The sequence below is a fragment of the Leuciscus leuciscus genome, assembly GCF_965113295.1.
Source record: "Leuciscus leuciscus genome assembly, chromosome: 12".
Taxonomy (NCBI): Eukaryota; Metazoa; Chordata; class Actinopteri; order Cypriniformes; family Leuciscidae; genus Leuciscus; species Leuciscus leuciscus.
This window is the reverse complement of record NC_138736.1, coordinates 29,931,816-29,949,220: the sequence shown is the minus strand read 5'-3', so window position 1 is coordinate 29,949,220 and position 17,405 is coordinate 29,931,816. Positions and strand designations below refer to the sequence as shown.

Sequence of the window (17,405 nt, the reverse complement as noted above, 5' to 3'; positions counted from 1 at the left end):
TTATTTTTCAACGTAATAGCTAAAAAAAGGGACATTTGTTACTAATTAAATCACTCATATTACTGTCTACCTTCTTATCACTGAGGCCTGACACAGTGTCGATGTATTCTTCTTGGATCATGAAAGCAGCCAGGTTAGCGGTGTAGCTGGCTAGGAAGATGACAGCAAAGAAAGCCCAGACCAGCACCATTATCTTACTGGTGGTGCCTCTCGGGTTTTCCACCGGAACAGAGTTATTAAACACCAGAGCCCATAGCAGCCAAATAGATTTCCCTATGGTGAACTTTGAACCTCCTAACTCTGGGAGAAGAAAAACACAGGAAGGCCAAATGAGACGTGTCTTATTATGACATGGTGATAACAGGAAGTGTAAAGAGAGACAACAGTAAGACAACATGAGGGAAGAGGGAAGATAGCTCGAGGTGAATTGTGGAACATGCTTTCAATGATAATAACAATCTGCAAACAAATCTTTCATTGCTGATTGCGTTCAAGAAATGCCTAGGGCGAAACCTTAAAATATAGAAATAACTTACTCTTCCCGCTCTGTAAGCTTCGGTTATATCCAACAGGGCTGAGGAACTCGAATATAAATACGGTCACAGCCACCACAGACAGGCACATGACGAACATCATAACCCACACAGCTGGGCTGTACGGCTCTACAATAGTGGAAAAGCAAAAACAAATGAATAGATGGCATTCAAAACACTTTATATTTCCTCTGAGCTCCATTTATAATGTTTTTGTATTTTGTGCCAATAAGTCTAGCAGGGGTAGGAAACCCATGGCACACGTGGATAATCACTGGCACGTGACAATAGCTAAAAAGGTATGCATTTAATTAAAATAAAGTGCTTGTTGAACTTTATTCAAATAAACTTGCATGTGAAAGTAAATTCTGAGGCAATTATTCCTCATAGTCACACAGCCTGTTTTAAGTTAGGTGCTATAATACATGCTATTAAAGTGTGACATTTTAACCTGCGATAACGCACAGATTTGACAATCCATTTGCGTGACCGGAGGGGCGTGCTTCTGTGATTATCCCTCCGCGTGCCATAAGGTTCCCTTAATTTAATTGAAATTTAATTGACCAGTCTAAATGACTTTGAATAAAATAGCCTATTTAACAGCCTCTTTGCAAACTAAAAAAAATAAAAATAAATCTGTACAAACGCAGAGCAGTAGGTGCTACACACCTAGCCAGGAACAAACCAAGACTTAAAGAACTCTCTCACATATCACCATTCTTATTGTTTAGGAATAATAGCGTATATCATATTTTTCTCCTTTTTATCTCAAGCTTCCAATCACCCAATAGTTGTCATTGATATGTCATTTTTTAATGCATTTATCTGTATACAAAATTAGTTGTCGAGGAAAATTTGATTCCTTATGCCAGCTTAACATTTAAAAAAACATTCATTGTAAGGAAGAAGCCAAGTTGGTTTGCAAAGTACGAGATTATTTAAAGATGTATATAAAAGTCCTCATTTGGCAAGTGAGCAACATAATATAACACTAAACCAGAAGTAATATGAAGCCTGTAGCTCAATTGGAAGAGCACAGTGCTGGCAAAACCAAGGTCAAGGGTTTGATTCCCAAGGAAACAGATACTGTCTGTCAAATGCCTAAATGTAAAAATGAAGTCTGATGCTCCTTCCTACTTTCTTACCGAGGAAAGCAGATGGTGACACAGTGCCGTTGCTACGAGATACCATGACACTGATGCCAGTCTCCACAAACGGAACAGAGAACTCCACAACCTCTGACCTCTCTTCATTAATAGTCAGGGAGCCGATCGCCATGTCGGCCCGCTTGGACACCACCTGGTGGGGAAAGAGGCTAATAACATTACGAACAGAGAAAGTGGATTAAAAGTGAACAGGTTTGTCAAGATGGTAACTAACTTTTATTATTTGAATGTTGCATAGTTTGGACATTTAAAAAAGTGAAATATGTTTATAATTTATATTCAAGAACATTAGCTTGCATTTTAGCCTGGTGCTTCATCTGTCTCAATTCAAGAAAAAAAAAATGTTTTGCACTTGAATTCAGTGAACTTTGTGATAATAAAATCATGGTCAATAAATAGTCAAGAGATAAGATGAGGGCCTGACCTCCCCGACCATTCCATTCCACTCTCCATCTATGTTCTTTCCATGCCTGCCATTGGTCACCAGATAGAGGTCATAGGTGAAGCCCACTATTTTAGCCAGGCGCTTGAGAACATCAATACAGAAGCCTTTGCAGCAGTGCTTCATGGATTGAATGCCCTCAACAACCATGCTGTAATTAAAAAGAAGAAGAAGAGAAAGACATAGAAAGGGAAAAAAGAAACAGAAAGGGGACAGTGACAAAAGAAATAAATAATGTAGAGAAACCAAGCCAAAGAAACTAAATGTTACACCCCTGCTTAGAGTTCAGTGCTGTGTGTGTCACCTAAAGCAAACACACATGATCTGGGGTCTATCAGCATAAAGCATTACGATTCTTAAAGGAAATGGTTCTGCTGTTTTAAAAACCAGCACTACTCCATAGAAACTGGAGTTTTGATCAAATAGAAATAGGTTATTTATCTAAATATTGTATTCCATATTTCAACCAAAAATATAATACAAAAAAATAAAAAATAAAAATATCTGAAGACAATTTGTGACTTTTGCACATTAAAGGGGTTCTATTATGCTTTTTCAATTTTAGTTAGTGTGTAATGTTGCTGTTTGAGCATAAAAAAGATCCGCAAGGTTACAAAGCTCAAAGACCACTCCAAAGGGAGATATTTTATTTAACAAAATCAACTTTTACTTTTTTCCGGATCTTATGAAGTCATAATGTTCCTCATTTAAATAATCTCCGCCCACGGAATACGCAAAAAAGTTGACGAGGCCCGGATGAGCTGAGCTAGGGAAGATGAAGCGTGTTGTTGCTGTTTTTTTCCATCCTGGAAAAAGTTTTTCCAAAGGCTGATGGACTTAGAGTGGTTAAAAATGTATTTTAAACAATGTTCCGGAACATTATAACCTCAATGTTTATCTGTGTGCTGCACATTTTATGGAGAACAGCTTCCATAAGAGAGTACAATGCACGCTACGCTCAAAAGCTTCTCCTGAAAGATGTAGCAGTTCCCATTTTCCCTGCTACAAATAAAAGACATACATTCAAGTTATGATCTATAAACAGCAAATTGACCCGCGATCACAACTTGTAAGTATGTGTATGTCTTTTATTTGTAGTTGTGTTTTCTATTAACAGTTCCAATTATACGTTTTATATAGTTGCTATGATAGCTATGATGTAAACGAAGGCCAAAGCTTTGCCTCCGCCAGCCTGCTAATTAACATTACAGTATAGATGTTTTGTTTACTGTAGCTTTTGTACACTCTTGCTTTTGTAAGACTGCCCCTTAGAAAAATGATCCATGATTTTGTGATTAATTACTGTTTGTATTACCATAGTTTTTCAACAAATATGATTAAATGGTGGATAACATCTTATCTATAAGAAAAACAAAAACAAAAAAATATACCACTCTGAAACTTCCTGTGAAATCCGTGGTTGCAAAGTCCATGCTTGAAATCCTCTTGTTCGTTAACATTGTCAGAGTCTGAATCGGGCTCAAATCTCCATTGTTAATATTTACATCCGAGTAGAGCTCTTGGTTATGGAGGGGCGGGACATTTCCCGAACACACGCTAAGCGGTGCCAATCACGACACACACTGGGCCAGCTAACCAATCACAGCACATTTCGTATTTCGTAACGAGGGGCTTCATCGAAAACGACGCGTTCAACCAGACTAGGGAAAGAGGAGCTGTAATAATGTAAAATATGTGAAAAAATAAGGCGTTTTTTGAACAATCAAGCATTAAAACATATTCTAGTACACCCCCAAAAAACAAAATCAATGCTTTGTAAATTGGCATAATAGGACCCCTTTAAGTACATTTCCCCTTACTGTCATTACCGTAACTACTTTTGAGTATTTAGTAATTCTCATTAAGAATCAAAGGAGATTCGCCACTACAATAACTACCATATATAAACATATACACCTTTCCAAAAATGAGAACGAGAATCTGTGGGATAAATTATTAAGAAAGATAATGGAAATTAGATTTTAATTAATTAGATTATGATTCTGTTTAACAAACTACATTTTTCATGACATTTTCATTATAATTAAGCATATTTACGGTAAATATGCTTAATTATAATGAAAATGTCATGAAAAACGAAAATAATTTAGTTGGTTAAACAAAATCATAATCTAATTAATTGAAATCTAATTTCCATTATCTTTCTTAATTTTGAGATGAAATATCACCTGGGCGTGTTATTCTTACAGTTTTTCTGCTATTCACCTAGGCTCTGTATGCTAGACCAGGAAGAGTTTTGAGAAATTCTCCATTTAAATAAGGTAAATGAAGTAAAGTGCTCTAACACAGAACAATCATTGATCAACCTCTTCTATTTCTACGTGAATTTCTAATTTATTTAAATTCCATCAGTGCTAGCGACAGGACGGGGAATTAATGCCCCTGGGGTAATGTGAATGTAATTTGCAACATCTGCATATTCACTGCCACATTTGCTAAAGTGATAACCTCAAATGTTGAACATTTCTAGTCTAAAAATGCACAGACTGAACCTTGACCTGTTGTTGAGTGGCAGACGGCACGGAACAGAGTCTCTGATGCAGGAGCCTGTTCCAGGATCAGCAGGCTCTACGATGACGAAGGGCCTCTCCTCCAAAGTAACAACGCGCAAGTGCTGGGAATCATCCAGAGGTTTGAGGAAGGGGCCGTACCGGGACCAGGGCGGGTAACGCAGACGCAGCACTCCATTCTCCCACCAACCCACCTACAACAATAGCAAGACGCCATTGAAATGGTACAAACAAGTTTTTGAGACCTAAGACAGATGCAAAATGTTTCATAATGGTGCTTTGATGAAGTTAAATAATGATTGGTGTTGGCAGGTCTGTTTCCTTTCTGACATTCTTTACATCGTTAGTGGATGTAGTCCCGACTTTATTAAGTTAGATACTTGAAGCTACAGAACATATAAAATGCCTGCCTTCCAAGTGACAGCTATTTTACCTTTCAACAAGACACGTAAAACCCAAACCTTTCAAAGCTACTGCAGCATGACACCTTTGTAAGTTCACATGATTCCCAATCTCAAGTGTTAACTATCTGTCAGTGAACATGGCAATTAAATGTAAAAAATAAAAGAAAGACTTTTGTACTAGCTCAACAATGAATGATTTACGGATTTCTGCATCTCTTTTGGCAGTTCTGAAACCAGCCATTTCAAACTGTCAAAAAGTGAATGAATAACTAATAAACTGCAAAAATACTTTTTTTCCATGGCTTATTGACATTTGCCAGAAAAAAGCTGTATATGCAATTATTTGCAATTGCCACTCAATTGCATTCAAGTGCACTGCCCTGTTAACAATTTCCCTTTTGAGAGTAATTTAAAATAACAGACAAGTTATTGAAAAACAGGAACATTGCGAATAATACAGTAAAGCATAAGCAGGCATGAACTGCAGTGCAGACTACTTATTTTTATAATTCTTTCTTTTTTTTACCCTGAATTTAAAGTTTTTAATAAGGGAGAGAGAGATTACAAACTAAGTGTCCAGTAGGTTGACTATTTTGCTGCATGATATGTAAAAGTATATGTACTAAAAGTACTGAATATGAAAAAGATTGGTTAATACGGTCGTGTACAAAGTACACAATAAAATTATAAAGATAGTTATTTTTATAAACACAAATTTCAATGCAGCAAAAATTACAATTCAAATGAAAAAGCACCATATGACCTCAACTTCCTTGATTTGATTTGCTTTGCACAAAATGTATTGTAATAAAATGTGAATGTGCATATATTTTTTATTTGATGCACTTCAGTTCCTTCTGTATGCGACGCACGGTTCATTTCAAATGCATTCTTCACATTTCAATTATATTGCATTTAAATGGCAAGGCAAAATGTGAACTCACTTGGAAGCTGCATTTAAAACAGTTCAGTGATAACCATGAATATCTAAACACATTTAAGCATACTAATGGCTCCACCCCTACCTCCTCCCAGCTTCTTCCTGCAGTGTAGGAGATAACATCCAGAAGCGGATTTGCCAGATAACCGTCATTATTAAAGGAATAGTCCCGTCCAGATAGAGTTATGTTACTGAAGAACCTGCAGGAGAAAAAGGGGGAGAAAGAGAAGGGTGATAAAGGAGGAGTCTGAGTGAAAGTGATAAAGAGAAGGAGAGCGAGCAGCGAGAGATAAAGATTGATAGATGGGAGTTCCATTAGTCACCTCTCCACTTGGGGTGGTGTGTGTGATTTGTGGTGAATGCTTAAGGGACCTAAGTAAACCTTCTCTGCTGAACATTAAACAGAAATGACAACACTAAATCTCAAAGAACATAATAATACAAGAAATTAATTTACAGAATGACAGAAAACTGAAGGTATAATCAAATGAATGAATCAATACAGAGTAAAATAGACAATATTGATGGATAAAAAAAAAAAAAAGAGTAATATATAGTGTGTGTGTGTGTGTGTGTATACATATACATATATATATATATATATATATATATATATATATATATATATATATATATATATATATATATACATACACATATATATATATATATATATATATATATATATATACACATATATATATATATATATATATACATACATATACATACATATACATATATATATATATACACACACACAAACTCAATATTGTGTTACTTCCTAAAAAAAGTAACTAATTACATTATAGTTACTTTTTATGGAAAGTAATGTGTTATTTTACGTTTGTATTACTTTTTCTCACCTGGACAAGACTTGCTTAAATAGTTTTTTAATAAAAAAAAGGTTTGACAAATGTAAAGATTCTTTCACGCCAAATGGTTGGTTGAATTGGATCATCGAACGTCAGCAGCAAAGACATTTGTTAATAAAATGTGATTAAATACATAACGTATATTTGTATTAATTAACAAATCTAATTATTGCAGGTTTGCATAATATTCTATGTTTGCATTTACAGTTTTTATTTATTTTGAGGAATAATGAAGCTGTTTTTATCCAATTGAGATGAGTAAATGCGTGATCACATTAGACTACAACTAATAATAACCATCATGTTAACACAGCGCACACAACGCCTTTGCATGTGTCAGGGGAGGTGTCAGTCAATAAATGAAAAAAAAACGCCAAAAACTTTGAACTTATTTGAAAAAGTAAGTATTTTGTTGTAAATTTAAAAGTAATGCATCACTTTACTCTTTACTTGAAAAAGTAATCCAAGTACATTACTAACTCACAGTAACTTGTAATTTGTGAACCCAACACTGTTTGCGTGTGTGTGTGTGCGTGCGCGCGTGTGTGTGTGTGTGTGTGTGTGTGTGTGTGTGTGTGTGTGTGTGTGTGAAAAAAAAAAAAAAATAGGGACAATATTTTAAGAAAGGGTAGATGGACTCATGGATGAAAAAAATAAAAAATGAAGGCTACTGAAGGATCAACCTCATGAATGTATAAATGAAAGAACGAATAAATAGAGGTAAAGGAAGAGGACTAGACGGATAAAATATGAAGGAGAGTTAAGACGAACAATTTCATGTTTAAAGGGAAAAAATAATGAATGAAACAGTGAATGAGTAGCTATATAGAGAGGAAAAATTGGATGAGTGACTAGGAATGGATTCATGGAATATAATTATAGAACAAAAAGATAAATGAAAACAAGAATAAATGCATGAAAATTGTATTTATGTAGACAAAATTGTAATGAATAGAGGGACGAAAAAAAAACAAAAAAAACATGGGTAACAAAGGATAAACTTCACAGAGGGAATGAATCGATGAATCTTAAAAAGAGGAAGTCTTGGATGGAGGATGAATGACATGCCCTAAAGCACTGCAGCCACGGCTCCGGCTGCACTTTTATCACACTTCCAGATCGGCGGCAGGACACGGCAGTCATCTCGCCAGTGGCTTGTTTTCAATATTCAGTGTTTGGAGCTCTTAGGATGCTGCTGAGATGCTCTTGTTAGTCGCCATGACAACTAGGAGCATGAGAGTAGCATTGAAACTCCGGAACAGAGGGACGTGAAACGTGAACATCACAACAGAGTATCTTTCTCCCCTCCGCATGTGTAAGCTGCATCTCTCATCAGCCATTTGTCAGCAGTTTTCTTTTTACTGGTGATGCGGTAATGGCCAGAGAAAATGACTCTTTCAACCAGCTCGTTTTTCTTTTTTTTTTGTAGCTCGTCATTGCACGGGATGCTCAGCTCGTTTTTATGAGACATGTCTCATAAGTCTTTCCACTTCTGTCTTTGGGAGAAATTGCATTTGATATCTAATCCATAATTTATGACAGGATCTATATGTGAGAGATTATGTTCATTTCAAAGCGTTGGTCGGAATGACGGCAACGGGCCCACTTCTGTTTAATGCCCCATTTAATAGAATGTGAGCGGCATTGCTTAGCTAAACTTCATTCCTCCATCTTGAAATGCCACACTAAACACTTTTCGGAATACGGAATGAAGATTATGAATGACACTGCTCATTTTTCATGGCACATTTTTTTTCATGCACACTTAGAATCATAATCGAGTTTACAAATCACTCTCAAACTTCTTCGATCCGTCACACACGATATCTGCTCCGGATCGGCAATTAAAGAAAACGTCCGATCCGGTGTAATTCATTTATCTCTCACTCATTACGAGAGTGCAATGGAGAGCGTGACAATCTTAACAACCTCGAGTCTGCGATGCCAGCACTCACACTTTCCTCGTTCCCTCGCTCTAGACCCCTGCATGGTTGTCATAGCGACGCAGCCATTGACATTACATGTGTTCCGCTAATGCCTTACATTGTGGGGTGAACAAACAACCTAAAGCACAGCACGTAGCGGAATACAGATGTCACTTGTGTCATCACAATGAAGACGAGAAAGAGAGAGGAAGGAAAAAGAGAGCGTGAGCCTGACACAAAATGGAAACGTAGCAGTGATGTACTGTCACACAGAATGTAAAATGAAAAGGCCTGGAGACACAAGGAAGAGGAAGCAGGGGGGAAAAGTGTGAGGCGCACACACACTAGGACAGGATAAGGAGAAATGTTGAATGTTTAAACATCACAAGGGTGTTTAAACATCAGAAACATTCCAGGGGTTTTAATGTGTCCATTAAAGCGGCATTAGTATGGTGATGAGCAGAGGCACTGCCCTCTGCAGCTGTGTGTGTGTGTGTGTGTGTGTGTGTGTGTGTGTGTGTGTGTGTGTGTGTGTGTTTGAAAGACAGTTTCTCAAAGCAGTTTCAATATGACTTTATACACTGGCAATATGGTTACCCTATAAGTGAAAGTCATAAAAGAGAGAGGGTGTTCCAAAGCCTGAGACATAAGCTGCATTTCCATTACATATTTTTGCGATATTGTCAACAAAAAACTATTGCGAAATTACAGTATTTCCATGAACCGATGTTAAGTGACTAAAACGTCATTTTTTCCTCTCACAATAAGTCATTCCAAAAATCATGGCAACGGATGTTGGTAGGTTTACGCATATCTCAGCCACCGCACTTTAGTGCCATTCTTTTTAATATACTTGGGAGCGGCACATATGAGGTGTTTCTCCCTCCTATGTGCTTCAAGGTCTTGATAAATTGTGGCATTTCTTTGTTGTTTAGAATCCAGTATTCCCATAATACTTTTGTCTTTTATGAGTTTAATGAAGAACTCTGTCTCATCTTCTGTCCAAACATACCGCGCCATCTACGTCAGGTGACCTGTAAATGCGCAAAAACTGTTTCCATTGCAGTTTTGCGAAAAATTCCTTTTTCGAATTGGCTGAAAAACCACCTCATGCGAGGGTAAAAACCTTTTTGCGATATATGGGAGTTTTAGCAAAATTTACGTGTTTCCATTGGGCGTACTTTCAATTCGCAATTTCAATTTGCGGAATTTGAAGGGTAATGGAAACGCGGCTATACATTATATACAGCATTTTTTGGGGGGGAGATCATGGGCAGGTTCAAAGGGTAATTTTAAAAAGACCACAAATGCTGTCTATGAAGGAATATTCAAGCTCACCTGTGTTGCCTAAAAATTCTTATATGCACATTTAACATCCCTATGATCCCCAAAAAGGGCCTTCAGGGTTATATAGAGTTATCTACGCAGGAATGTTCTAAGCGGCCATTCACACAAAACCTGTTTTAAAAATCATTTAAAAAAATGCTGCTTGTTGAAAAAGTCTACATTGTAAAAAAAAATCCAGGAATTTCCAGGAATAAAGAGTGTTATTTTACAATAAATTACTGTAATCCGGAATTTACAGTGAAATGAATGCATGCTGGCCTGGGTCATTTTCTTATGAATTATTGTTAATTAACAGCAAAATGATAATGACATCACACTCACAGTAATTTACTGCTCTTGTTTTACTCTGAATTCACATTATAAAGTTGTCTTTAACCATGCCACTGTACGATTATACTGTTTGTTACTGTAATCGTTTTGAAGTCACTATAATGGTGATTAGTGTTCCATTTGCTTGGGATCTTGGACCTTGTACATTCATATTCAAATTTCTGATCTAGTCAAGTAAGAAGTGTAACAAATGAAAATATTTGTTAAAACAAGCTAGAATTTAGCATAAAGATTTTATTTCAAATTCATAATTATTTGTAGATGGATATTTCACAATAAAGCAGCTGCTGAGATTTATCTTTGAAAGGTGTGACATCATCTTGCAACACAAGATTTTTTTTCTTCCATCACCTAATTTTTATTTATTTATTTATTTGTTTATTTGACAGGGACATTGCACAACAAATGTGTTGCACAGACCAGAAATAGCTACAAGCTAATTTTCATCTGTAGTCCCTGGACAGAGGCAAAGTGACAGCAGGTTAATACAGTGGACAATGCGCATTCCCACTAATGAGTCCATTCACAATACAAAATACAGATAAAACACATACAAAAGGATCATCTCAACAACCATGCAATTGCAATACATGCAGTATTTACAACTATCTACAGTTCCCTTTTAAATTTACCTTCTTACATTTTTAACAATACCATAAATAACCAATTTTGTGCTAATGATCACAAATCTGACCGTCTTTCAACCACTTCTTCAGGTTAAGTTTAAACTGATGCAAGGTGCTAATCTCTCGCATAGTTAAAGGCAACGAGTTCCACATCCCTGCAGCTTTCACAGAGAAGCAATTCTGTCCAAAGGTAGAGGACCTAAAGTTGACATAACAGTCTCCTCTGGAGGAGGCTCGCGTTGTTCTAAGTCCTACCTCTTCAAACGATTTCACAAACATTCTCAGTGACTGTGGTGCCAAATCATGAAAAATTTTATACACTAAACTGACATTCGAAAACAAAATGAAGTTTTCAAAAGTTAACAATTTATATTTCTTCACAATATTACAGTAGTGGTATGAAACATGTTTTTTATCTAAAATTTTGAGTGCCTGTTTGTACAAGCTTTGGAGCGGCTGTAACGAAGAGTTGGTTGATAGAGACCAACTTGTAATGCAATATGTAAAATGTGACAATAACATCGCATGCATGTAAAGCTTGGCTGCATCTGTGCTCATTTGCGGGCGAATATATCTAAACTGCGATAAATTAAATTTGACAGTTTTTATCAATTTTGAAACATGCTTTTTGAATGACAGTGTCCTGTCCAACACTACGCCTAAATACTTCACAGACTCTGCTTCGTGAATCCTTGTTCCTTTTACAATAATTTCCGGCGCAGAGTGAGAAGTATTCCTTTTTGAAAAAAATGTGCAGAGAGTTTTGCTATAATTTAGTGTCAAGCATGATTGCACCATCCAATCTGAAATTTTTTCCATCGCTCCCTGGAGCACAGTTGCTGCTTCGTGACTTGATTTTGCATAGACGTATATCACAGCGTCATCGGCGTACATTTGTACGTGAACTTCAGGACAAATAGCTGGAAGATCATTTATATAAACACTGAACAAGAGAGGGCCCAAAATGGAGCCTTGTGGCACCCCAACTGAGCAATCCAAATAAGAAGACATAGTACTCTTAATTCTTGTGCAGTGCTTCCTATTCTCTAAATATGATTTAAACCATTGTAATGTCTCGTCAGAAATATTGTGAGCGGACAATTTAGATAACAGGATGTTATGGTTTACCGTGTCGAATGCTCTTTTCAGATCTAAAAATATTGAATGAGCTCATGAGGCCAGGAAACACGAATGTAGTAGCCACAATGGTCTTTCCGAAGCCAAAATGCTTTCCCCCAAACTTGAGGGAAACATTTGCCTCCACCAGGTTACTATATCCATTTTGATTCAAGTGCCATACTCGTTCTCCAAACTTTGGAGCTGATAGTGTTAAAATAAACACAAAGCAGAAATGCAACTAGCACACCAAACCCGCTGCACCTGCCTGCCGCCATCTTGGGTGCCATCTTTCTGCACGCACTGCACAAGAATTAAGAGTACTATGTCTTCTTATTTGGATTGCTCAGTTGGGGTGCCACAAGGCTCCATTTTGGGCCCTCTCTTGTTCAGTGTTTATATAAATGATCTTCCAGCTATTTGTCCTGAAGTTCACGTACAAATGTACGCCGATGACGCTGTGATATACGTCTATGCAAAATCAAGTCACGAAGCAGCAACTGTGCTCCAGGGAGCGATGGAAAAAATTATGCACAGACATCAATTCTTCACATACAAAACAACACATGGTGACAACAAATAATAATAATAAAAGATCAATTCTGAACATTACAAAACAAACAAACAACACAAACTGCTAAAAGCGAACCAAAAATAAGTTCAGCAGCACAGATAAAACCAACAAGAATCAAGAAACTCCACAGCATAATTTATTAATGCCGCACTGCATGCTGGGTACATTCAAAGTACATATGCACTGTAGAAATGCAGTATGATATTGTAGATTTTACAAGAAATTTCCAAGTTAGATGCAAGGGAAGTCCTACTATGGAATTACTGTGAAATTAACGCAATTATTAACCTGGAATATACTGTAATTACAAAACATTTTAACAGTGTAGATCTAAATGCCCAAAAAGGTCTATGTAAGAATGTTGGAAAGAACCCATGATGGAACACTTTCATGTGCCTAATTCTTAAAAACACTGTTTAGGAACATTTAAACGTACCAATGATCCCATGATCGAAATAAAAAAAAGACTGTGTGACTGCTTTAGTAAGAAAAGTTACTGAACTAGGTGCTTACCAGTCGACATTTGCTGCATATATTTGAGCAGTTAATAACATTAGCTAACGGCTGCAAGTGGCAACACATGACTAAACATCATCATTCAAAATACTTCTCTTACATGTAAAAACTCAGCATCCCTGAACATAGCACTTTCTGCAACTATGTTAATTGTTTTGGGCCAAAAATCTACTCTTTTGTTAAAAGAAATTCCATGACAACAATATTTTCCAGAACATTTTACATTTTCTCTAATTTCCCATGTGTTTTCCAGGACTGGAAAATTATGTATCATCAATTTTCCAGGTTTTCCAGGATGCAAGGGCATAATGTCCAAAAACAACAACAACAACAACAACAAAAAACAGTCGAGGTAGAGTTCAAATGTGCATGATGCCCAAAAAAGGCCTATAGGTTTATCTAGGGCTATCTAGGCAGGAATGTTCTAATGACGCCCAAAAACTGCTATCTATGAACGTTTGACACACATATGCTGCCCAAAAATGCTGCTTATTGAAATGGAGATCAAGATCGCACCCTTCAAACATATCTACGATGCTCAACAATTGTCAATGTAGAATGTTTGAAAACATTTGCATGTACCTAATGGCGAAAAATGCTGTTTAGGAATGTTTTAATGTGCCTATGATGCCCAAAAATGTGCTTTGCAGTAGCTGTAGAATCCTTCAAACGCATCTACAGTATGATCCTTCAAATAAATCTAATGATGCTCAAACATGTTCTACATATGACTGTTAAAACCCACCCATAATGCAGTCAGGATGGCCAAAAAAAATGTCTGTAAAAATGTTGAATGCACCTAGTACTGTATGATGCCAAAAATTAAGCCTATGCAGGAAAATTCACACACATCAATAATGCACAAAAATGCAACAAAAGTAGAAATGTTGCTATATGCCTGTGATGTCTAAAAAAAATGTCTAGATAAGCAGCTCACAAGGTTTTGAGACACAACCAGAGATAGATAGATAGAGAGATAGATAGATAGATAGATAAAGAGAGAGAGAGAGATAGATAGATAGATAGATAGATAGATAGATAGAGAGAGAGCTAGAGAGAGCTAGAGAGAGAGAGAGAGCGAGAGAGAGAGCGACAGAGAGAGCAAGAGCGAGAGCGAGAGCGAGAGAGAGCGAAAGAGAGAGAGAGAGAGGAAGTTGGCAAAGTTGGCTGAAGACGTCAATACTGCAGCGACATCCTGCACAGACAGCATGAGTTAATAAGAGGAAGTGGGTGTAAGAGTGAGCGAATGAGGGATGGAGCAGACCTTGAGAGTGAATGAATGAGTGAGAGTAAGATTGAGTTTGAGTGTGTGTGGGTGAAGCCGTGTGGCTGTGAGATCAGTTCCATTGGTGACAGTCTGTGATATTTCCCCCACTCAGCGCACCATAACCAATTATCCTATTTACATGCAAAACGACACTGCATGTATGCCTCTTTATAGCCGCCCGCAGGGGCAAGACGAGAGCGGAGAGGAAAAATGAAGGGATAAGACAGTGGGGGCCAACAAAAGGGTGGGAGAAAAGGAGGGGGACAGGAAAGAATGAGTGCGAGAAAGAGCAAAGAGTATGAGATAAAGAGATGGAATTAGAGTGGGGGGGAAGTAATGTCGACATGATGAGAGAGGAGAGTTATTATGAAAGAGTGCAGGGACTGAGAAACGCATGGGCATGTAAGAGTGGGAGGACGTGAAAAAGAGGGGAAAAGAATGACAGAGCAAGAATGAGAAGAGAAAAAAAACAACCCAAAAAGAGGGTGAAAAAGTTGAAAGGAGATGATTAACAGTGGGCAGGAGTGCAGGTGAGCATTCATCACACTCTATTAGCTTAGTCAGTAACAAAAAGGTAGCAGTAGGGGGCAACAGGTCTGTTGCAATATGCTTACTCATAGTAATGCCAGCGCTCTTGTCTCCTGCACCAGCCTCTAATGACTGATTTAGAAACAGCTCGCGGCACATCTGCCACCATATTTAAACTTGAGTAACTGGAATATACTGTTCCCAGAGAAGATGACCGTACGTGCGATGGTCAGAGACAAAATCTCAATATAAATTCAGTAACCGTGCCTGTAAATCTGTGAACTTGTGCCGTTGATTGGGAAAGCTGATCATGCTGGAATATAGTGAGGTCAAAGAATCAAAGCGATTTCATTATTTCGTCAACTCAAAAGTGGACTTTAGATTAATCATATTAATACTTGACTCTATATTATCCAACTGACCACTATTATTCTAATCAATTTAACTTCACTAAAATGACCACAAGCTCAAATATTAAACATGAGTGCTTCATAGGTCAGAAAGCTTGGTCAATAACATGATCATAAACCACAAAGAGACTACATGAATTTCACCATACCTGTCATGAAACATTTTCAGGTCATATTTCATTTGAAAAATCTAAAGAAATTGTATTTTGCTTGAAGAAAATGCAGCCTATTTGTTCAAAATGTCTGTCATCAATTACCCTAATGTTGTTCTAAACCAGTTTTTCCTTACCACAAAAGGTGATATTTTCAATACTGTTTTTGTCCATACAATTAAAGCTAATGGTGTCCAAGGGAACATTGTCTTTGCATTGTGACCAGCGACTTCGCTAGTGGGGTGAAAGGTGGTAACAACTATAGTGGCCCCACAAAATCCAGTAGTTATGCTATATATTACATAACTACTCTTATGAATCATTATAGTATATTGATTTGTATGCCTGAGAGTTAAATGAAAACTAACATTTTCCAAATATCTCCTCTCACTCCCCTTCCTAAAAATGGTTTAGTCCGATGGTTATTTATTATTTCAGCTCAGTCAGCGACAAACAGCGGAGGGATCCAATAAAATCGCAAGTCCCAGCCCAGCAGTAAAAAGAACCAATCACAGTTTAGGCAGCTCCGAGAACGGTTGAAGTTAGTAGTAAAATTTCATTGTAAGTGAGACTGACTGAAACTGTCAGCGGGGGGGAATCTGGGTGCTAGTAACATCATGAAAAGGAGAGGAAGGCCAGGAGAACTGCTTAAATCAGCCTATCAAAACATTCTTTAACAAGACAGGTTAGTGCAGTCAGTGTAGGGATGTCAATGTGATGGGATGCCGATCATGCCGTGCCCTGATCATTTTGCGGGAATAGGGTACATAATAAGAGCTGCTGCCTGAGCCCTCCTGCCGGTACATTTCATTAGGCTACTGTATACCGGCGTGTGATTAGTTTTAGTCTATTGCGCTATTATGTCGTTTGTTGGTTTGTAAAACACACAGAAAAATGGAAATGTGTTTCACATTGAACACAGACCTGCCGGCTGCTGATGAGAGATGTTTAAGATAATACTGTCAAGAAAACACGAATACAACTCACTGCTCTTGATGGATACACTTTTTTTTTAGCTTTATTTAATCAAATAGCAGTACATTATCTTCATCAAAAATGAAGACAATGAGAAACTTAAGTGGTTTTCTTTTACATTTGACTGCATTCTTTTTAATTTCTGAATATTTATCTCAGCTGTTAGACATGAGACTGCCTGGAAAGATCATTTGGTAACACTTTACAATAAGGTTCATTAGTTAACATGAACTAAGAATGAACAATACTTCTACAGCATTTATTATTCTTAGTTAATATTAATTTCAACATTTACTAATACATTATTAAAATCAAAGGTTGTATTTGTTAACATTAATGCACTGTGAACTAACATGAACAAACAATGAACAGCTGTATATTTCTTAACTAACATTAGCAAAGATTAATAAGCACTATAATAAATGTATTTCTTGTTGTTAGTTAATACATTAACTAATGTTAACTAATGAACCTTGTTATCGACATTTTATAGGCCTATTATATTGCTGGTATGCCTACTTAAAAAAAAAAAGAAAAAAAGTTGATTTGATCATTTTATTAATTTCTTGTCTTTTGTTGTTATTTTATTATTTTGTCTTGCATAATTGCTTGATGACTTTAAACAATAAGTAGTTATTAATCGAATAATCCTTATTAGGTGCATGGCACCAGATGTGAGCCTCCATGCCCATATATTATAGGCCTACCGTTATGGTACATGACATGAGAGGAGGACATTGGGGGCCCA

General features: G+C 36.9%; 2 protein-coding genes across 2 annotated transcripts in view; one reads left to right on the top strand and one right to left on the bottom strand.

Annotated features, from left to right (window-relative positions):
• Positions 1 to 17,405, top strand: part of LOC309510844 (uncharacterized protein) — a 208,275-nt gene that overhangs the window by 122,363 nt on the left and 68,507 nt on the right. The window lies entirely within an intron of this gene.
• grin2da (glutamate receptor, ionotropic, N-methyl D-aspartate 2D, a) overlaps positions 1 to 17,405 on the bottom strand; it is a 79,939-nt gene that overhangs the window by 15,339 nt on the left and 47,195 nt on the right. The window contains exons 5-10 of the mRNA XM_082185731.1: positions 6,102 to 6,216; positions 4,661 to 4,866; positions 2,124 to 2,292; positions 1,679 to 1,832; positions 537 to 662; positions 71 to 300 (exon numbers count right to left, since the gene is read on the bottom strand). Coding sequence (XP_082041857.1) covers positions 71 to 300; positions 537 to 662; positions 1,679 to 1,832; positions 2,124 to 2,292; positions 4,661 to 4,866; positions 6,102 to 6,216 — 1,000 coding nt within the window. The remainder of the gene's footprint in view (positions 1 to 70; positions 301 to 536; positions 663 to 1,678; positions 1,833 to 2,123; positions 2,293 to 4,660; positions 4,867 to 6,101; positions 6,217 to 17,405) is intronic.